Source organism: Zonotrichia leucophrys, chromosome 5 (assembly GCF_028769735.1).
Source record: "Zonotrichia leucophrys gambelii isolate GWCS_2022_RI chromosome 5, RI_Zleu_2.0, whole genome shotgun sequence".
NCBI lineage: Eukaryota > Metazoa > Chordata > Aves > Passeriformes > Passerellidae > Zonotrichia > Zonotrichia leucophrys.
Window position 1 is genome coordinate 20,183,916 of NC_088175.1, and position 22,962 is coordinate 20,206,877.

General features: G+C 42.2%; 2 protein-coding genes across 3 annotated transcripts in view; both read right to left on the reverse strand.

Annotated features, from left to right (window-relative positions):
• Window positions 1–219: 219 nt before the first annotated feature.
• Window positions 220–11,140, reverse strand: PSMA6 (proteasome 20S subunit alpha 6). Its single transcript, XM_064714992.1, has 7 exons — window positions 10,954–11,140; window positions 7,005–7,099; window positions 6,161–6,242; window positions 5,846–6,001; window positions 2,731–2,909; window positions 1,988–2,082; window positions 220–426 (listed from the first exon to the last, which is right to left on the reverse strand). Exons 1-7 carry the CDS (start codon window positions 11,027–11,029, stop codon window positions 369–371), a joined length of 741 nt encoding a protein of 246 aa, XP_064571062.1. The 5' UTR covers window positions 11,030–11,140; the 3' UTR covers window positions 220–368.
• A 3,202-nt stretch (window positions 11,141–14,342) lies between these two features.
• Window positions 14,343–22,962, reverse strand: part of PRORP (protein only RNase P catalytic subunit) — a 40,280-nt gene continuing 31,660 nt past the window's right edge. For both annotated transcript variants that reach the window (XM_064714000.1, XM_064714001.1), the window contains exons 6-8: window positions 17,744–17,892; window positions 16,936–17,131; window positions 14,343–15,277 (exon numbers count right to left, since the gene is read on the reverse strand). In XM_064714000.1, the coding sequence (XP_064570070.1) occupies window positions 15,149–15,277; window positions 16,936–17,131; window positions 17,744–17,892 (474 nt within the window). In that variant the 3' untranslated portion in view covers window positions 14,343–15,148. The remainder of the gene's footprint in view (window positions 15,278–16,935; window positions 17,132–17,743; window positions 17,893–22,962) is intronic.

Genomic DNA, 22,962 nt, shown 5'->3' on the forward strand with positions numbered 1-22,962 from the left:
TATCTCAAGACACACACACAACAGAAAAACTGATTTTAACTTTACGCAAAGAGCCAAATAGCTCAGATGGAAAATACAGCTCAGAGCATAAAATTTCTCTTAAAATACAATTAAAAGGCAGGCAATTACCACAGAAACACTAAAAGTCATCAAGCATTTTGATGACAATTTCACAGAATTGGAAGTTTAAAAAATAACATTGAAAGGAGACACCAAGAATTTCAAAAACCTCTGTTTTATTTGTACAGAGTAAAATACATCATATAGTGAACACTGTTTCCCACCCATAATCTAAAACCATTATTAAGTGTTTTCTTTTCACCAAACATCCTGGCCAGAAGCACAGACAATGGAAATGGGAATGCTAATTAGTCTCTCTCTGCCAGAGCTACAAGGTGCACATCAATCTCTGCTTCTGTAAGGATCCTGAAAGAACAAAAAGAAATCTTAAATAGCTTAAATGATTCTTCCCCTTAAGCTCCAATATTACAACCTAATATCCATACAAATAAGTTTTACAGCAATGCATCTTTCTGCCCTTTAAAGCCTTGCTGCCAGTGCCACAGGCTGACATCCCAATTCTCTTGAAAAATAAAGGAAGAATGAAAGGCACTAGAGAGCAAGGAGATAACAAATGACAGAAAAGTAACAGGTAATTGAGTAATGCATTTGCAAGTTGAGACCTAGTGAGAAGGCAGCTTGATCCCTTGAGTGGCAGGAGAAAAGGGCTCATGCAGCTCCTGTGTGCTCTCTCACAAACACTGTGCTGCTCTGGTGTCCTCAGCACACACCACCAAATACAAAACCACCCACCATCATCATGTCCACCTTAAAAACATTAGGAAGGAAGCACTTAAAGGACTGAACCTGTAGGACCCAAAGGTTTGAAGACTCTCTTCAGTCCCCACTTCCCAAGTAGTTAGACTAAAGTAACAGCAGCCTTTGTTCCCAATTTTACTTTTTTCCTCTCTTCTTTTCAAATAAAAAACTCAAAAACCCCCTCAATTAAAGACTAAAGCAGAAATAACTGAATCCCTCTGCAGCAAGCCAGATTTACCTAAATTTTAGGTAAGCCATACCTGGAGGGCTCTTTTTGCATTATAAAAACTCCCCCAAGTATTTCTCCCACATTTCATGCACACTCCTGCAGCTATACAGTGTGCTGTGAGCAGGCTGCCAAGTACACTGTATCCCACGTGAAACATTCCTGCCCTTCAGGAAAGACTCCCAGGCACTGCCTTGATGCACTGCCCAGGTGATCCTGGTGCACACAGTGTGCTGCAGGCAATAATGGAGGAGGGAAGAAATTGCAGGTGCCTTGCTCTCATGCTAGATGGGACTGCAGAGTACTCACAAAGTAGATAGTTCAGCCATTTTCAAATCACCAGTGATTTTTTAAATCCATGATCTTTTAATCTTACCCAATTTAAATACAGTTTTTCAAACTGTACAAGTCCATAATCTATTAACTACATATTTTAGATGTTAAGAAATCCTAATAAATAAAAGATAAGCATGAATAATTTAAAGATTCATTTTAGAAAAAGAATAAAGAATTTAAGGGTCTTGTAAATATTCCATAATATAAACCAGACTTTACTGCATTAGTTAGTATGACTGATTTGGAAGTGGACTCCAGATACCATTACTATGAAAAATTTTTATGCATCTAAGCACGAAAACATGTCTAGACCAGATGTAACTACATTTCAATCATCACAGAAAGACATACCCTTTTAAGACATGAAAGAGATCACTTTTCTCTGCTAAATCCCTTAACCATGTCACACATTTTAAAACTGCATTATTCTTTTTACACAATGTTTTCTACCCCTACACATTTTGAAGAGTTGCAAGTAAAAAGCCCTTCAAAACTTCAATCTCTTAAATTTATCTCTTTTTCTTAATTTACAATTACACAAGAAGGTAAAACTAATTGCACATAATCAGAGAAACACACCAAGTTTTATCAACACTGATTGCTTACCTGAACTTAGGATTTTCCACTGTGACTACACCAACTTCTATTTCTGAAGGTTTGAAATCAATGGATAGTACAGTAGACAGGCATGTTATTGCTGTCTGAAAGATGAAAAAAACCCCGTCATTAGAAAGAAAGCACAAATTTCTCTCTTTTTTTTTTTCTCTTAATAGCCATAGCATTAACAACTATCCTTCCTTCTGGTTTAAAGTTACTTCCTCTCACTTCAAAATCTCAGCTTAGAAATTCCAAATAGTTTCCCCTTGCTACAGAATACAGCCCCTCTCCAGTCCCCTCCCTAAAAGCCCAATCTACAAAAAGCAAAGGGACATGTTTTCATAGCAGAAAAAGACACAACAAAACCAAAACCTTCTATCATGCAAAGATACTGTTTGAAATACCTTCTAATATGAAGATTATTTTAAATGTCACTAAAAGTCAAGTCATACTGGTATCCCTAAAATCAAGCACTGTAGTTACCAAACACCAGCTACAGTGGGAGTGCTACAATTACAGAATCTGCTTCAGCTAACATAAAGCAAAAAAAGCAGATTAGATGACCATTCAAATACTTGCAGAATAGCTTCAAATGATTTTCTGGTTGGAACAGCTGTATTTGCTCTGGCAGCAATACAGAACTGTAGGGAAAGAGGAAATGCCTAACAACATTTCTCTGCATTGCAAGCCTACATGCAGCATATTCATTAAAAATACTTTAAACAAATTTTAATTTCCTTCTGCTGGCCTACCTCTACTGTTTGTTCATATGTCCAATCAAATTTCTTCTTTACTTTCTTTTCAAGGAAACTGGTTGACTCTGTCTGTTTAACTCCTGCAGCTGTGGCCTTGAATCCACAATAGTAACCTGCTGGGTCACACTTGTATACCTGAGGGCCGTGCTCCTCATCAATACCAATCAAAATCATACCTGGAAGAGAAAATTTGTTAATTGATTTATTTTCCCCATTTTAGCAATTTAATTCAACTGAAGAGCAGAATGGGTAGTCCTCTCTGTGACAAAACATGCATGCACAGCAGTACATCTTTGGGAATCAGTCCCATACCGGGAGCTGTGATTTCCTTTTTATCTCTAATTTGCCATTTCTTGCCAGCATCTCCTTACCAGGTGTACAGCCCAGTTCAGCAGAAACTATTTTTCTGTCATTCCCAAAGAAGGCATTCTCATTGAACATACAAACATTTTTGCCATGCCCAGTATGTAGAGAACCACAAAGTCAGGAAATACAAAAGTTTTATCCTGATAGAAAGTTTACCAAGCCACAGCTCACATCCTGTGTTATGTGACACAAATGTGTAAACAATATTTCAATTACCATGTGCTTTTACTAGAAAGCAACTTTACAAACATACTGAAATGAATGGAAATATTAAAAAGAAATTTAGATTTCTTGTTTGTAACCTTGAAAAACAGTGCATTACATACCTTTTCATCTTTAAATTAAAAAAAAATCTGAAATGAAAAGTGGAAATATCAGGACATAACTGAGTCCTTGAATATCATCTGACTAAGTATTGTGAAGCTGGACAGTTTTCAAGGAACACAAACTGACCACATCACTGACATCCATGTGTTCACCCTCATTTCTTGATTTACAGCTGCATTGTCTCAATATGCATATTAAAAAAAAAGTCAAAACCAATACTTGCAATAAAAACCCAAAACAGAACAAGGTCATGGTTTTCAATTATTTTCACTTTACACTTGCGTAACTTTTAACTACTAGTTATAGATGATAAACTTCTGAGCAGCTATTACTAAAACAGAGAAAAAAGTCCCCTCATATTTTCAAAAAGACTAAGTGAAGAAAAGAAAAATGCATTTTTATTCATGTATTTTTAAAAAGGAATTTCCAGCAGTATCAAGGCATGGGAAATGCCAACGGAAGACAGAAACAATCTTTCCTGAAAATTACAAGCACACAAGCAGAGGAGAATTGCCCCATCATGGAAACTGTGGTGCAACTCTGAATGTTGCCTCTTTAGTGAGAAGTCTTAGTGCCTACTATGATTACGAGAAGTGATTCATCAATTCTGAAACTATTCTCCTTAAAAAAAAAACAAAACCTAAAACCCAACCAATGAAAAAGAAACTCAGACAGAATGTTTAATGAAAAAGTAATTGAGGAAACCTGTTAAGTGTTTTACCTCAGTTCCTGAACAGCCTAACAGTTTGTTTATAATTTGCTTACGGCCAAACACAAAAGAAAACACAAGTCAGAACCAAGCCCAGAACACAGAGATGACCAGGAACATCTACAAAAAATGACTCAACACACAATTTCTTTTTAAGCTGCATTTGCTGTTATAAAACAAGACATGTAGAAATATTTGCAAGGGAAATATTTTAGACACTTTTTCCTCTACATTATATATACAATAGCTAAGTTAGGAGAAAAAATTTTGTAAATCTGTCCTATACATACTACTTAGATAAAAAAGCCACAAAACCTGCACAAAGATACCTGCACTCTCCATCTCTCTCTTTTACACTGCTGTTTACCCAGACACAGTGCACTGGGCTTGCATGGCAAGGTTTTGGTAGTGAGAGGGCTGCAGGGCTGGCTGCTGTGAGAAGCTGCCAGAAGCTTCCCCTGTGTCCAAAGGAGCCCAAGGCAGCTGGCTCCAAGAGCAGCCTGCTGCTGGCTCAGGCCAAGCCCATCCACAGTGGTGGTAGTGCCTCTGGGATAACATATTCAAGAAAGAAAAAAAAAAAAGAAGGAAATTGCAGACAGAGAAGAGAGGAGTGAGAATACGTGAGAGGAACAACTTTGCAGGCACTGAGGCAAATGATGGAGGGAAGGAGCTGCCAGAGCTGAGACTCCCCTGCAGCCTGTGGTGTGAGGCAGCTGTGGCCCTGCAGCCCATGGACACCCATGGTGGACAGACATCCACCTGCAGCCCCTGGAGGAGCCCACACTGGAGCATGTGGATGCCTGGAGGAGGCTGTGGCCACATGTGGAGCCTGTCCTGGGATAGGCTTCTGGCAGGACCAGTGGTGCTGTGGAGAAAGGAGCCCACACTGGAGCAGCCTGTTCCTGCAGGACTGCACGCCACATAAGGTGGGCTCCTTGCTGGAGCAGTTTGTGAAGAACTGCAGCCTGTGAGAAGGACTCACTTTGGAGAAGTTCCTGGAGCACTGTCTCCTGTGGGAGACACACTGGAGCACAGGAGGAGTGTGAGGAGTCCTCCCCCTGAGGAAGATGTAGCAGCAGAAAAACAATGTACTATGTACTGACCACAGACCCCCTTCCTATCTCCCTGTGCCACTGTGGGAGAGGTAGAGAACCAGGACTAAAGTTAAATCTGTGAAGGAGGTAGGGGGCAAGTGTTTTGAAGATTTGGTTTTGCTTGTTAATAATTCAGGTAATTTCCCCAAGGTGGATCTGTTTTGCCATGGTGGTAATTGGTGAGTGATCCCTCCCTGCCCTTATCTTGACCCAAAGGCTTTCGATGGTATTTTTTCTCCTCTATGTCTAGCTGAGGAAAGGAGTGATGGAGAGCCTTTTGCAGACACTTGGCATCCATCCAGGGTCAAGCCACCACAAACAGACACAGTTACAAAGAGCATCTCCTGCTCACAGATACCACTGCACAGTGCAAACACATCAGGACCCCCAAAATCTAAGGTGAAATAGTACCAGAGAGGCTACATTATTTCAAATGCTGAGTTAGTGGTAAAATCAGGGCTCCAGTTCAAGACCTACAACACTGCTCTTTCATCCAGCTGCTCAGCCCCCTTACACCCTCAGTTACCCATTTTGAAAATGGGTGAGAATTTCTTCCATAGGAATTTGCAAAGTTAGAGAAGAAAGAGTAAAGATCATTCTCATAGACTGTACTTACAGCAACCAAGGGGCCTCATTTCAGCATTCTGTGTATAGACCTGAGAAATATCTGCAATCCTTTTACACAGCATGTCCACAGGGATGTCATATCCATACTTGTACTTCCAGTTAGCAGCCTCATAGCGGGCTCTCTGCACCTGGGATCTGCTGTCAGCTAGACAAAGAGAACTAATATTAATTCCACTGAATATGTGCCATCTTTATTTCTAGCACTGCCTAAGAATATAAATTCCAGGTCCAACTTTACATTGTCTTTAAATATGCCCATGAGAACTAGGTAAGTTCTCCAAAACCAGATTGGTGAATTAAATACCTGTCATTCCTGTCATCACACAACCAATATTTTCAGTAATCTTGAATAAATGAGTCACTGTGTTGGAATCCAGTAACTTGTCCTAAAGAGGAAACAGAAATAATGCAATAGCAAACACTGTCCTCGAAGTAAAAAAAACCAACCAAACAAAAAACCCCCAAACCCTGAATCCTCTTTTTTTTTACAGCAGAGCCCAAAAGGACCCATAACAGCCACAAACTGTCTTTCAGGCTTCCCAATTTTTACTGCTGTAGGAATGCAACGGAAGAAATTGGAGAACAGGGAAGAATAAAACCACAGATCTGGAGAAGGTGAACAAGAAGAACATGATCAACATCACAGTCCTTTTCCCTCTGAGAACCCACATACAAAAGCTTGCTCTCCTATTGCATGCTGCCCTTCAAACATAAAAGAATTTCCCCCCTTTTTCAACAGTACATCACCACTGAGCTGAAACACTCTCAAAAACCTATGAAAAGCATGCTCTATGTGCTACTGGTTTTCTCAGCAGAAATTCAAAGAATCAGGGAACTGCTTGTGGACAGCTCAGCCTTTACAAGCCAGAGCAATGAATGCATGCCCAATACAGCAGGGTCAACTTATATTTTAGATTTATCCCTTCAACAACTACAGAGAAAACCAATATAGCACTACTTAGTGAGAAAATGTACAGTTGAGCACTACATGGAGCTAGAACTTGTAATAAGCAGAATGATAATTATATATTCAGTTCAAATAGCAATTTATGTCAGTGCTAATAAGAATAATATCAATATTGCTGAGTCTCACTGCATCTTTTTTTCTCCTCTCCTTCCAGCCCTCCCCTCAAAACCAGACTACTTACAGGTACTTTCTTCTGTGTTACAATTACTGCAGAGTCCTTCCCACGAACAGCTACAGATGTAAGTCCACCTTGGTTTATGGCCTTAAATGCATATTCTAGAAAAAGATACAAATGTTAATAAAAGACTTGTGTCAGAGACACTAGTAACAATTTCCCCCACCACACAAATCTCAATGATTTCTGGCCTTTTAATACTTTAATACTTGTGCAACACTTTGTGTCCTTAAGCTCTTTAGTACAATGTGCATTGACTCTCTTCACAAAACCACTGTCACTGCTTCCTTCAAATGCTTCCTCTAACTTGACTTTTTGTTCAGTTCAAGCTTAACAGCAACAGAATAAGTTTTAGAACAAAAATGCTGTTCTGAACTTGACCAAAATTGTCCAACTTTAATCTACAGTAACCATAAATTCTTACAGAATTCTTGACATGAATTTTAGTATTTTAAAGGATGTGTCTTTTCAAATTTTTTATTGATATAGATGAAAAGTGGTAAGATAACACAGGAGACAGGTTTTAACTATCATATTTTCTGACTTGACATTCAAACACTGCAATGCTTTTCTTCACTTTTTATAGTGAAAGCTACACAGATGCAAGTTAAAGTGTTGTTCATGTAAGTACAATGGATTAAGAAGCAAACACTAAAGTAACAGTCATGAAATTATCCATGAAATAAATTTCTCCTGACTGATGCTTTCAAAAGCCTTAGGCACAAGAACTTTAAGAACCTGGCAATATTTGATAAACATTCAGAAATTCCTAATATCTGGTGGAGTGGTAAGTTTCACACAGCAGCTAAATGTAGGTGAGTTTTTGTGTTAGCCATGCATGTGAACCCAGAATTTAGAACACGTCTACAAACAGCATAGTAAATTGCTAAAACTATCCTAAAATAATGGGAGCAAGAAACTTGGCTATTTTAAAAGCTGCACTCAGACCTATAGAAGAGATTGCACAACAGAGGAGTAATAATCTGAAGATGAAAAAAACCCTCAAACCTTGCACATTAATGCTCAATCTGCAGAGTCATTGCTAGGGAAGGGCTCACTGTGGTGTATTTATGGCACTGTATTTACTACTCTCAGACATCAGAGCATTTACTATTTATTTATTTATTTCAGCATTTACTATTTCCCTGTTTACTGGTTACCCAATGTGCCATAAGGGATGTTCCCCCTCTCCTCTCCCCCTGCACAGCTGTGCCCCCTGGGATGATGAGTGCCAGCCTGCAGCAGAGCACAAAGCCCAGAAGGCAGGAGCCAGCACTGCCTGCAAAAGGGCAATGCCCAAAGCCCGAGCACAGGCTCTGCACCTCTTGTCTGTTTGTCTGTACAGCCCCCTGAAGGCAGGGTGCAAAGCAGAGGGACAGAGCCAGCCTTTCTGCACTGATGCCAGTGACAGGACCAAACTGAAAGTCAGAGGTGACTGGAACAAACTGAAACAGGAGGCTCCACCCAAACACCTAACACATGTTTTACTGTGATGGTGACTGAGCTCTGGAACAGGCTGCCAGTAAAACCCACCTGAAACACTCCTGGGCACCCAGCTCTGGGTGGGCCTCCGTGGGCAGGGCTTGGGGCCAGACAATCTCCAGAGGGCCCACCTAATGTCAGCCACTCTGTGCTTCTGTGACACTGAGGTGGCAGCAGGGATCGATGCCTATCACAAACTGGGTTTTGCTCACAACTCCCAACAACCAGGCTTGAGAAACTGCAGTCCCCGATTCCCACCTCCACTGCTCAGTTTTCAAGGAAACAAGCCAAAAGGTGAAGTGGCTCTTACAATGTAACAAATCCGAGTTCCTAGTGCTGTTTTAACACTGTTTACTGCTATGTAAGTATTTCAGCAGCACTGCAGACATTCCCTCTGGAAAGAGCAGTCCCTTTCTGTTCCCTGAATACATGGCAACAGCCAGAAATTTTACTGTAGTAATTTTTCTTTTCTCCCAAAACTCCACTGAGAAGAAACATCACCTTTGAAGACTGAAATTAATAGGTAGCAAGAGGACACTGATGTTTTGAGGGATTTTAACCACAAAACTGTTAAGTTTTCTAATATGAGATCAAAGGCACACGAGTTTTCTGAGCTTTGGAAGCAGAAGACAGACCTAAGACGAAGTATAGGCATTTCAGTCCAATATCACTACGCTGGAAATCTCTGCTCCCACACTGCCAAATTCCAGAAAAAACTCAAGTTTTAAGGCAATCTTAGAGCAACACATGTTGCCCATCCTTGACAGCCCCTAGCTAACCTTAATCCAGCAAAGAGACAAAGACAAATCAAAACCACCTAGATGTGGACATTTGATTGCAAGCAAACATGAGATTTCTGCCCATGCTGTGGCTAGATGCTGGCAAACAGGGACACCCATGTGGCACCATGCCCAAGTTACCAGCCTGGCTGTGATGAAGTGAGCTCATGCTTGCTTGAAGTTAACATCTACATATTTTTCTTCCTATAGCACATAGGTACTTAAAATAGCTTTAAGACAGCTTCAGGCTGTGTGCAGAAGCTCTCAAATACACATGCAGATACTTGTTTCTAAGACACTATTAAAAGGTATGGAGGTACCACACATTTCTCATACATCAACCTACTGGCTAAATACACCCCAGAGGCAGAAAACCAAGGCTCAGTTTCCTCTCTGCTACAGAATGCAGAAACCATTCCCAACAACAGCACTGTGACAGACAGTGGGAAGTGATGAGGACCAACCAGCCTGTTTTGGTGGCAGCTGAAGGTGGAAGCCCAGGAATCCTCTGCCACAGCACCACTGAAACCCTGTGTGAGGAAGCACTGTCCCTACCATCCCTACATATAAGGGACAAATAAACATTATAAATGCTCCAGATACACGACAGTATTCACATGTAGGTATCTAGTACAGGCACCTTCCTAATTCTTCCTTGCAGAAGGGACTGCTCAAGACTGGGCCACCTGTCCATGAGGCCTAATCCATACAGGCTTCTTCCTGAGAAAAACTCAAGGGCAGTCACAAAAAAACTACGTGGCTGCCACGGGCAATTAATGCAATCTGACCCCAGCAAGCTCCTTTCTGGAGAACAGAGGGATTTATGGACATAACATGCAGTGAATGTGCAGTGAAGGCGCTGCAGCTGGGGGAGGCAGCATCAGGATGATGCTGCAGAACAGTTCATGTGTCCCTGTTGAGAGGCTCCTCCGGGGCACTCCCCAACTACTGTCCTGGCACACTGTGAGCTGGCTGTATCCCGCACAAGGGCACCAGGATGTGCTTCTGTACAATCTGGTGCACTGCAAAAATAGGAATAACAGAACCAGTGGCTTACAGAAGAAGCTGAAGCTTGGCTTCAGGTTATTCCAAGAAACCTGAAAACAAAGGATGGTTGCTGCTATCTCACAGGCCATGGAACAAGCGGCATTCAGGTGTAACAAGAAAGTGCATGAGTTACACCCAAGAACTGACTCTGTCACTCCGGCATGCAGGGTTGAGCTGTTCAAATCCCATTTCCAAGAGCTATCACAGCTCTCAGATCCCAAAACGCAGCGCTCCGAGGCTTGGCAAGATTCACTGAAAGAAACACTAAAGGGAGACTGAACAGCCTCTGGAGAGCGGCAGCTTTGGTGTCCAAGCATGGGAGATGGAACACCGGGGGCTCGGAGCAGGCCCTCCCGGCGGCGGGGGACACTCGAGAGAGCCATCCTGGCCCGAGGTTTCCTTATCTCATCCCCTCCCGGGTCCCCACGCCGGCACGACCGGGACCGCCGCCGCTCCACGCTCCCACCAGGCTTCCCCCACACACGGCGGCACCAGGCCAGGCGGGAGCCGGGACTCCCGAGCCGCGACAGGCGCCGCGTCCGCCCCTCCGCACAGGCCGCCGGCCGCGGCCCCGCTCGGCGGGGAGCGCGGGCAGGCCGGGCCCGTGACGGGGCAGTTCGGCGGCGGCGCCGCGGCCGGACACGCACCGACTTGGTAGAGGCGGCCCTCGGGCGAGAAGATGGTGATGTGCCGGTCGAAGCCGGCGCTGGAGCCGCGGGACATGGCGGGAGCGGCGCGGGCCGGGGGGAGCTGTCCGCGTGCAGGGCCCCGCCGCAGCCGCAGCCTCCGCCGGAGCGCTTCCGGGGCACGCGCACACCCCGCGCAGGCGCGCGCCGCTCCCGCACCGTCACGGTCCGGCACCGGCGCTGCGCATGCGCGAGCCCCGCGGCCGCCGCGCCGAGACGCGTCACGGAGGGCGCGAGGGGAAGGCGGGGCTTTGCTGAGGGGGCGACTGTGACAGTGGCAATGACACTGACGGTGAGACTCGGCCCGGGTCGGCTCGGCTCGGCCCGGCTCGGCTCGGCTCGTGGAACCCTGGAAGCCCGCCGGACGTCCCTGAGGGAACGCGCAGGCAACGGAATAAAAGCATCATCGCGGCATTCATCAGCACTGGATCAAAGTATCACCAGCCAGCCGGGAAAACAAAACCCCTCCTAAAATTCCGAACGAAGTATTTCCGCCTGTGCTCTTGAATGAGAGTAATTTTAAAGCAAGTACCCCAAAAAACCATGTTTAAGGTATTCGTAGGTAATTGTTGCCGCAGCTGCATTATAACGCGATGTTTAAAAGACTTTTCATCGGTGTCCAGTCCAAAGGGAATTTCCCCAATTGAAACTCGTGATTATAAGTTTTTTGCCTTTTAACATCTTGGAATTCCCCTGCTCTTTGTGGGAAGGCATTTTTTAAAAGCTGGTCATTAAAAGAGTTGAAAAGCTGCATTCTGGTATCCACACCTCTACTTTGAAGTTATTATTAGGAGAGCTTATTCTTTGTTGAAATAGCAGAATAAAGGTGGATTTTGTGTATGCCATGCATTAAAAGTCTGTATTCTCAAATTTTTCAAAATACTTCTTGCTCATTAATACTATGGGAGAATAATGTCCTATGCATAACAAGACTCAGTTTGTCCCTTTTGTTAGGGACACACAGAACACGAACACGTATGACTGTGTCTGCTGGCTCAGAACGGAGCCAGTCCTATCCAATGGTGTCTCCAAATGTGGCCAAAAGGGGGATACCCGAGGATTTAAGGGTTAGAGAGCATTTCATGATACACTCCCTGAATCCTCTCCCAGCCTCCAGCCATCTGGAGGGACTGCCCAAGGCAGGGATAGTGTCTGGTTATTTAGTAACCCTTCTGCTTCTCTTTCACAAACTTTCTGGTCTCCCCTTGAACCCACCTGTACTTCTTGAATCCACATGCCATGGCAAAGAGCTGGTCAGCAGAACAGCATGTTGTGTGGTTTTACCTGAAACCTTATCTTTTATCTGAACCTTCTATCTGCAAGTACCGCTTGATGCTTTTGCACTGACACGGCCAATGACAGATCCCTAGGCATTCCTTCCACAACATCATTTGTGATTCTTATGACCTCTGTAAGACCAGTTTCTCCAAGATGATGATCCATACCTTTACAGTTCTCTGATTCTCTGGAATGATTTTTTTTCTCCTGAGAAAAAGGGCATGAGAAAATCTAAGTAAATATCAAGTGTTCAGCCTGATTGCCAAATAGTAACCAAGAAAATCCTTATGTTTGGAATCAAAGACTCAGTATTTGAATTAGATAAAGAAAAGAGATAGTTCCTCAATTGCATGGATATGACAGGGTGGAAATTATGCTACTTTCAGGATATAGCTTCCAGAGTACAGCATTGTTCCAGAAGAGCAATCATGCTTTTGGTTTAATGTTAAATCACTACTGATGAGTTTGGCTATGGAGTCAAATTCTGTGTTGCAGGATCCTGAGGAAAACTGTTTCCACTGTCATCTTTTTAACATAGTAAGCAGTAAGTGGGAGATCTTGGAGGTGATAATAGCTGGAGTACAGGCTGAATCAGTTCTTTCTCAACTCTGTCTTGCCTGTGTGTCTGTCTCCATGTAGTATGCACCTGAAGAAGTCTGTAGGGTCATCACTAATGTTTCCCCTTTGGTTCCACAGAGGCCATTATTTCCTGTAAGGATCTACAGAGAAGTGTTTTAACAGCAAACAGAGAAAAAAAGACGTCACAAATCTGACATCAATGTTGTAATACCTTCCACTTGTAAATTCCATATTCTGTTCCATCATCCCCTAAATATACTAGTAATGTGTATTTAGGAAGTGTTATTATTTAGAAGGCATTACAGTATCTCTCTAAGAACAGTTTTTGAGGTGAAACCCAAGTGATTGATTAGGGACATGTTCTGACTAAAAAGGAAGTAGAGGATGCATTTATTACATTTATTATATATGCAGTTATATGTGGATATTACGCATGCCTGTTAATGGCCAGGGTGAGGTAAAATACAGAATTCAATGACAATGAAATGGGTACCCACCCTGAAGGTGCAGTTTCTGCTCAGCCAGGGCTGACCTAAGGCAGAGCTGCTGCAGGGACCCACCTTCTGCAGGCTGACATTTGAACCCCACCCCACACAGGTACCAGTACTTGTGCCATAGTGCTAGTTGAGTGCAACAATGCCAGCTCTGACCTAGCCAAAACAGTTTTAAGACCCATCTCTGCATTGCTTTGGGCTGCAGGACCATCAGAGCGAGGACCAAAGGAGGGCTGTAACAGCACAGAGTGGCACCAGCTCAGGCCATGCACAGCTGCATACAGGGGTGTGGGAGCCTTGCACAGAGCAGCAGCTGCTAACTAAGCCCTCCTGCACAGGAGCAGACACCCAATTTAAAAGCACTATTTCCACTTTCAAGGTGATGTGGCAGTTCTCTAACTTAAAGAATTATAAAAGCAATCTTCTGACAAATTAGAAGTATTAAGGAATGAGAGAAGTAGATCCAATCCTTCTGCTTTTCCAGCTGGACTCCATAGGAGCTGTCATGTTCTGTCAGGAAAAGGGTCTGTGATGAACACTACCAGCAATATGATGAATTTAAAGCCAATGTTTTATGTCACCTTAAGAGGCACCCAGCTCCTCTACACTTTCTGCACAGTGTGAGGGACACTTCTGAAGGACATGACTGTATGCAAATCACACCTGCTGGTTTACAAACTCATACCAGAGGTAGAACATGTGTCAGGACTGTCCTGGAAAAAAATAGCAGGGAACATACTTGAATGCTGAGTCCTGAGGGAGCTTGTCATGGGGCCCTGCAAGAACTCAGAACTGCGAGCTCTATACAAAAAGATCTTAATGTTTCATCTCAGTTTCGAACAGAGGATTTTTGTATGACACAGATGTGACAAGCCCAGGATATTTCATCTGAGATTTATGTGGCATTTCTACCTTTTGGGAGGAGAAAGGTTTGCATTAAAGTTGTAAGTGCAATAAACAAACACATTTACCACATACACACAAATAACTCAGAATACTTTTACTGTAATTAATACTAATTTTTTTGCTTTATAATTTGGGACAGATTTTATAGAAATGTACAAGAATCAATTTTGTCCTATTATTGTCTTTAAGAATTTCTAGCTATCCATTTTCATTTAAAAAATACACGCATTTCCACCAGCAAACTATTGCAGTAATGCCAAATCCTGTCAGAAACAGCAAATTTAGGAGTGTGGAAGAGCCACTAAAAAAATCCCCAAATCCCACTGGCTCTTTCCTTATTCTTCCAAACAAATGACTGCTATATGTTTCTCTAACCAATCTCTTGCATTCTATGTTATCAAACAAACTCTAATGAGAGTGAGGAAGTCTTAGGTCTGTGTGTGAATGGTAAATGCACCATTTATCCCCCTTAGCTCCACTGACTAGAGGTAGACATTGTGCAACACTTGTGCAAGCTCAGCACCACAAACTCTGAAGGTACTTTGCAAGTCTTGCTTAATTTCTTCAATGTACAGAGTTTATTCCAGTGTAGATGAAAAGCTTGAGAAAAACTAAAAGATAAAAATGCCCAAACTCTAATTCCAACAGGAAAAAGCAAGTTTTAATTCAAATCAAAAATTGCCTGTAAAAACAGAAATCATGGACATAATTCACCCCCACTGGACCACCACTGTTGGTGTTAAGAGATGTATGCAGGAATGATTTTGTCAAAAGCAGTCACTCAATTTTCTTTAGTAACACACCTCACCCCATAACTGTCCTGCTGAATTCTCCTAGCCAGCAACAGAGATTAAAAAACAAAAAAGAGGCCACTTCAGCTTATCCAATTACATTCTTCATCATTTCTGGTGAATGCAGAGCCATTTTCTTGGTATTTGATATGAATATTTTTCCTCAAAAACATCTTTATAGGGAATATGCCATGTATCACCTGTGGTCTGTACCACACAGTCGTAACGCAAAGCTGGCTGTTGGGAAAAAACACAGGGAAAACATTTTCTTTTAGACTTTGTACAAAGTATTTCTGAAATATCAGTTACAGGTAGTTAGCTACAACTTTCAATGCTTAGCTTAGAAGTCTCCACAGTTTTACCTCTTAACAACTCTCATTTTATTTTCTTATACAAAGCAAATTCTAAATTTTAGTATTGGAGGAAAAACTAAACTATCTTCTAGTATTTTGTGGTCTAGGTGTCATTATAAATTCTGTCTTCAATCTGCACTAGATAATAATGATTTCAAGATAATGCACTCAATTACTAGAAATGACAAAATGATTGTTGTTCTGTTCAGTTAAATGAAATCATATGGGAATTACTCAGGATGTGGAGTTTATAGGCTTGAGTGTAGGATTTAATGACATTAATGACATCTTGTATTTGTTCTCCCAGTGTGTCTCTTTACAGAGCTGACTTGCTCTGTCCCAAGGAGAAGTAAGAAAAGGGTTTATCACTAACACTTTCAGAAGCATCTGGTTGAGCAGAAAGAATAAACAATCTTTCAGGTCTATTACATTGCAGGTACTCTAATTCAACATGTATAAGACAAATACAAAAGAAACATTACTGGTTGGTAATTATGGTTCCCAGGACATACTATCACTCTATCTGTATAATCTTGGAAGTCTGCTTTACTGTGGTAGCTTCCACACAAACTCAGAAGACAGCTATGGCTGGGAATATCAATCACCCAAATCACTTGGAGAGGAATTAAGATTTGAAAATTAGTAGTCCCTTTGTACAAGAGAAAGAAACAGCTAAGGCTGTGTTAGCTTAGCTCAGGTGACCCACCATTCATTATCTGGCTCCATACAAAGCAATGTATGTATGGCAATAAAGAATGAAAGGCTGTCATTCTTACAAACTGCTATCTCTGTAATCCTGAATGTTATTTTACAATTTTAACCAGCAAAGGAAGAAAATTAATCTGCATAGGTGCAGTATTCCTTTCAGCAGGCAGTAACAATACAGACAGAGCAGATAACAAAAGAACTGCATGTAGAATGTCACATGATGGATTTTTCCCTAGAAAAATCTTAACAGCTGCATTCCTGTTAATGGACTGTTCACAAGGATACATATCTCCTAGAAAATAATAGTAGTATTCTGCCATAACATGATATTCCTGCAGTTTCTGTAGCTGAATACTAACTATAAACCTGATTGTTATGGGCTTTCCCTCATGCAAGTTTACATCTATGTTAGGTTACTATCAGAGTGAATGCTGAAATGCCTGTATTTTCCAGCTTCTTTAAAATAAAGATGAAAGAAACTCTGTAATTGGAAGTACGATATTTTATAATAGTGCTGCAGAGGAGAACATGGGATTTCAAAGTGTAAAATAAATTAAAACATTGGCACTCAGGTTTTACTGAGGCCAGTAATGGTTTCCAGCACTGGAAATATTTGTATACATAAACTTTTATTTACATTTTAAACATTTAGGTAGCATTTCTTGGCTCTCTTCCAGTTTGTGGCATGCTTTGTGAATCCAGTGGGTTTTTGAGCGCACTGCTACAAATCCATTTCTTAGGCTTCAACATGATATTTTGGCCTCTAGGGTCTGAAATAATGTATCTTCAATGAATATGCTCTGTGTGTTTTCTGACTGCAGTGGGAAAACTTACCAAGAAATTGATGCTCCTTCCTGCTGCAGCAGGGAAGAACACGATCTGGTGGCCGCGCTGCCACTTGCGGAACAGGTGGCGTGTCACGCTGTCGGACAGACAGGCCTTGTGGTCCCGCAGGAAGTCTCTGCTGACGAAGCGGCAGTGCTTGCCTGAGCGGAGAGTGGCATACAGCAAGAAGGGGTCATCTTCAGAGCTTCACAAAACAAATGGAAAGGACAGACGTCATTCACAAGGCAGCGAGTGCCTGCAGGAAGTGATTCAAATGCTGATCAAGATTTATTCATCAGCAACACTGAAAATTCCCACCACTACTCTAGTTCCCTGTAAAATAAAAAATCGTTTACCACAGGGCACCAAAAGCTTGAGTGCAATAAAAATTAATCACGTGCTACTTAGAGCACTTTTTTCCTCTTCTCACAATCTGATAATAGAACAATATAATCTCCTGCCACAAAGAATAACAATACTGTGCTGTGTAGAACAAAACTGCTAAAACTCAACAGTGTACCCCCACACAGCAGCAGACCACAACTGCACACTGATGCTACCAGAAATTCTGTGGTTCAGGGCTCTTGGGTTTTATCAGTCATAAATCCTAATAAACCATACAGCTGTCCATATGATTCTAAGTGATGAAAGTCTTCCCAATGTAACTTTTTATGTACTTTTGAGGCAAGTGTAGCAAGGGATATGTGTCTTTCACAGACACAGATAAAGATACTAGTAATGGTACTAAAAGCTAGAGAAAAATGCACATAAATCAGGTGTTGGTCTCTATTACATTGAGCTGTTTTCTTCAACTTACATATTTTCAGCAAAGAAGAAGTCTGCCTTACTCTGCATCTCTTTCATAATTTCTCTTTTCCAATTTGAAGAGTTTGTCAGCATATGTTTGCGGCCCAGCACAAGCAATCGGGCATTCTCCTTTGCCAGGCAGTTGATAGCATCAAACAGCTGCAGAAAACAAAGCAAACCCAAAGCTTTTCTTAGCTGTTAAAACTGAGTGACATGGAATACTTTCATGTGTCTCACCTAGAGGGACTTCTAGACTACTCTCGTTTCACACAGTTCTTAACTGCAATGTGAATTAAGCAGATAAGTAATTAAATTCCCTAATCACAAAGGAAAAAAGGCACAACAAACCAATTCATTGAAGGAAGCTGCTCAACCACACAGCAAATACAGTGCTTTCACACCCCAGCTCTTGCAGTTCAAATGACATGAACGACCTCGGGCAGAGCTGTATGGAGATGTCAGAATTTCCAAGTCAGGCGAGGGAATGAATCACGCTGGATGTACGTGATGCCCACGGTGATCACGGAGCACCGGGAGCCCTGAGCACATCGCCTCTCCAGCCCCACCTGCCGGAGCTGGAAACCTCCTCGGCCCTGCGGGGAGGCGGCAGGACATGGAAATCCGTGACCTCGGGACTAAGGCTTTATGAAAACCACATCCAGATCAGCCGCCCGCCTGTGAACCAACATAGCAGTGGTAAACTCAGAGGGACTTTCAGCGTCTCTCAGGGCTGGGCCTGTTCTGCATGAAGTGCTTCTCAGGACAGGCACTTGTGCCTGGGACTTTCCCTCCCTGCTTCACCCAGACTGAGCTCAGGGAGGGCAAAGGTTCTGCCTTTCAGCATCCACGTTATTGCCGTGGACTGCCCACAAAACCGTGGCATGTCACTTCGACCCAGAAAGACAAAAGAATTGTTTCTTGGGATTCATGCATCTATTGTATTTGAAAGACAAGGACAGTATGCTCAACGACCAGGGAAAGGTATTTTCTAACTTTTACCTGCATTTGTTACCACTATTTGCCAACATACAATCTCCTGATCATTCTTTAATCATTCCTGCTTTTCTAGCTACTTCCCTCTTCCTTGTTACTTCTTCCCCCTTTAATACCTTCAATTGCCCTTCTCTTACTCTTTACCCTCCTTTCCTCCTATTTGTGATCCTTCTCATTTTTTGGTATAATTTGCTTTTGATTCAGGGGCTAGAAAGAATTATTCATGTAACTTTTGTGTGCCATTTTACAATATGTTTAGTTTCATCTAGCTGCAAGTACCAAAAGAAAGAGGTGGCCCTATTCAGTCTTCTCTCAAGCTGCACAATCTCACTACTTCTGTTGTGTCAGATCTATATCACAACTACCACGAGCTCACTGATCCAACAAAAGACTTTTGTAGGGCTGAGCACAACCCAGCAGACAGACTTGAGTCAAAGGTTCAATGACTGAAGGGAACACATCGCTGGAGGTGGTGAGACAAGAAATGTGGGACTGCCCTTCACAGGAAGGGACCTACAGATGGCTCAAATAAAATATGCCATGAATCTGGATCTGAGATCTGGGAGAGGAAGCCAGAAGATTTTCTACATTAATAAGCTGTAAGTTGCTGCTGTCAGTATTGATTCTGAGGGACTAAAGACTCTGTTTTCATACAGATACAGGACCTTGGTGCTAATGAAAAGCACAAACACCTAACAGTACCTATTGGAACTGACTTCCTGCTTCCAGGAGATCACACTGGATATTGGCTACACACATGTACAATCTACTTTTCCCTGGTTAAAACAAACAAAGCATAATGTGAGCAGGAAAAGGCTAAATGCAATAACTTCTCATGCACTGAACCAGTCCTGCAAATAGCTGGATTCAAATACCAAAGGAGAATTAAGCTGGTTAATCTGAGTTCATTAAAGATAATTAAAGTTAGGAATGTAACTACTGCATCCACATTTCTGCACATTTTCATGTACAGAAGTCAACAGTGAAGAAATAATAACAATGAGTAACTTTAGCAAACCCTTAGAAATTCCAAATGAAAATATTTTTTCTTTTTGCCTAACATTTTGCTACATTAAGGAAAGGTTAGCAAAAAATAATGTGAAAAAAAAAGAAGATAAAAACCAGCAGCTCCACATACAGACTGGTCAATAGAAGCTATTCCCAAGTATTCTTGGATTCAGCTCCTGTAGGTCTTTCTTTCTGGAGGTTGTAACTAGTGGTACTTTGTACCTGTTAGTCATGTGGACTTTCTTGTCCTACATATTTTTAGCATATGAGGTTTTCTAGTGTGAAGTGCTTCTGGGAGAAAATTGAGACGTTGGCATAAATTAGTGACAGCAATGGAAAAATTCAAAGGCTTAAAATGTAGTGAAATTAAAGGGAGTCAGCATTTTAAAATTTTTAAACTGCTGCTTACATAACAACCCACTGTCCCTCCTCTACTTAACACAGAGATTAACCTTACTTACACAACTAAAATACAGAAGACAGAAATTACTTTTGTTTTCATGAAATAAAGATAATTTTGTTCTGCACAAGTTCACTAAAGAGCCTTTTCTGTCACTTTAGGCTTGGGCATTTAATGGGGGCGATCTACAAGGAGTCACAGAACTTACATGGGGGTTTCCTAAGTGTGCCTACTCCCACACCTGGCTGCTTCTCAAGAAAGGAAGATGTGAGACACACTAACACTTGTTTCAGTCACACAGGAAAGTAACTGCACATCATGGTGTTAATACAAAAACAGCAGTAGTGATCTCTCATTTAAAAAGTCAAGGGTATTTTATTAATCTAGTATCTCCAGAAGTTGCATGAGTGTACAAATGGAGCACAAGGAAGACAGGTTAATTACTCTAACTCATACCAGGAACTATGAGCAGAGCAGGATACAGATTTCCTAAGGCTTCACTGCCAGTCCCTTTCTGATCCCTAGATCACGCTGTGCCACGTGTCCCCAGTTTCAAAGCTTACCTTGAGGTAGCTTTCTCATTAGGTACTACTGGTAGATTCCCACTTGTGAAATGGGAAATCCCTGCACACTGCTGCTGGGAGGCACACCACTCAGTGATTCAGCAAAAGGTGACTCACCCATATACGCACAGAGCATGAAGAAGTAACCACCAAAAATATTTAAATCACATTTTTTATGAATAAATCATGTTTGACATTGCTTAAACATTTGGGTTCACTAACTGCCATTTAAAAGCAAAACTCACCTACAGGTCACCTGCTAATAAGAGCAACAAACTGCTCTATTACTGCTCTTTTCACCTAGTGCTGTCTCCCACCCAACCAAAGCTATAAAAATGCACAAGAAACCGCAACACAGACCACAGGTTCAGAGCTGCCATTGCTGTATGTCAGGCAGGGCTGGGCATGATCACTGTCTCTAAAGTTTAGCCAGCAATTGGAGCCAGTCAAAAAAGGTGATTGTCCCACTTCACTTTTCACTGGTGCGGCCTCACCTTGAGTCCTGGGCACAGTTTTGGCTGCCACAATATTAAAAAAATATTAAGCTGTTAGAGAGCATGCAAAATAGAGCAATGAAGATGGTGGGCTGGAGGTGAAGCCATATGAGCAGCACAGAGGTCACTTGGTCTGTTCAGCCTGGAGGAGGCTGAGAGGAGCCCTCACTGCAGTTACAGCTTCCATGGGAGAGGGGGAAGTGGAGGGGCAGGCACTGATCTCTTTGGTGACAAGTGACAGGACCCAAGGGAATGGCCTGAAACTGGGTAAGGGAGGTATAGACTGGACATTGGGAAAAGCTTCTTCACCCTGAGGGTGGTTGAGCACTGGAACAGGCTCCCCAGGGAAGTGGTCATAGCACCAAGCCTGACAGAGTTCAAAAAGCATTTGGGCAACACTGTCAGAGACAAGGTGCAATTCTTGGGGTGTCCTGCACAGGGCCAGGAGTTGGGACTTTGATGATCCTCGTAGGTCCCTTCCAACTCAGGGCATTCTATGACTCTATAAATGAATTCCTGTTATGACTACATTTATTTGACTTAAGAGTTTCACCATTTTTGGTCACTTTTTCCATACTGTAGATCAAGAAAATAAGCTCATTAAAAACCTGTTTACTTCAGTCCCACATACAGGAGAGAGACACGATGAGAAGCCAGAGATTTCTGCCCCAGCCAGCTACTCAAGGAAGGCATGTGTGCTGCTTGCAAGAAAGGCAGGACTTTCTCACTGAGCTTGGTAATTTCACCAAACCACATTCAAGATCATTACCACAGCACCAAACACAAATGCTTCTTATATTCTCTACATTATTATGGATGACACAGTGTAAATTAGACTCAAGTCCTCTTAAATACAGGGAAGGTATACATGTTTCTTGATTTCTCTGGAATTTATCTGTCCCTGATTAACACAGGCACAGCTATTTCAAAGGGAAAGCAGTGAAGGATGAATAAGTAACAGTCACAGAGATTAATCAGCCTGATTTACTTTCTGCTCTTTAGACAGTCAGCAGGTAACTCCTGGGAATTATCCCCTTACAACACCAAGGATCTCTGCAATACTGCAGAAACAATATTGTAGGGAATATTTGTGTCCTGTGTCACAGTAAGACTATTGAAATTGATGTAACACATCATCATGCAAAACTCTCCCAGTGACAGCTCTTCACACATCAGTGATGGCTATCACACAATGTTTAACATGCTTTAACCTGTCTGCATTGACTCTGCACCTGGAATTGACTTATCCTCTCTTGACACATTCACTCTCACACACAGAGATATGTCTTAACTCCCTATCACAATTCATTAAAATTTGCAGTTCACTTTTAGATGTTAGCTTTTACTCTTAACAGTCAGCACTATTAATCAAAGGCAGATTATTGATTGAACAGGAAAACTAAACCACAGAAGCAGATTCTCAAGTTGATTTAATATAGATTGAGGATGGTACAGTAGCCTCAGTTTGCTCAGATGAGGCAATTCCCAACTACAGCTGTGCTACTTGCAGAGTAGTCTGTATTCAGAGACTGAAGATGCTTTTGCAGCCAGGTGCAAACTGACTGGTACCAAGGGTGTACCAAGACACCTGGTGCTCCTGCACAATCCATGTTCCCACTGCCTGGAGGAATTGGCTCAGTTGTAACACTGTCTGAATGTAAACACATTACTTTCAGGTCAAACTGACTACAGCAATACTCCATGGACTGTGACCAAGCTAAAGAACCATCTTGAATCCTGAGCAGTAGGGAGAATGAACCAAAGTAACTGT

What these genes read in the sequence shown, in the direction of transcription:
- PSMA6 (XM_064714992.1), bottom strand. Translation starts at nt 11,029, where the DNA reads ATGTCCCGCGGCTCCAGCGCCGGCTTCGACCGGCACATCACCATCTTC. An exon ending in TGTGATGACAGGAATGACAG is followed by an intron (nt 6,002 to 6,160) that starts GTATTTAATTCA and finishes CTCTTTGTCTAG; the next exon opens with CTGACAGCAGATCCCAGGTG. An exon ending in AATGAGGCCCCTTGGTTGCT is followed by an intron (nt 2,910 to 5,845) that starts GTAAGTACAGTC and finishes TTTCTCTTCCAG; the next exon opens with GTATGATTTTGATTGGTATT.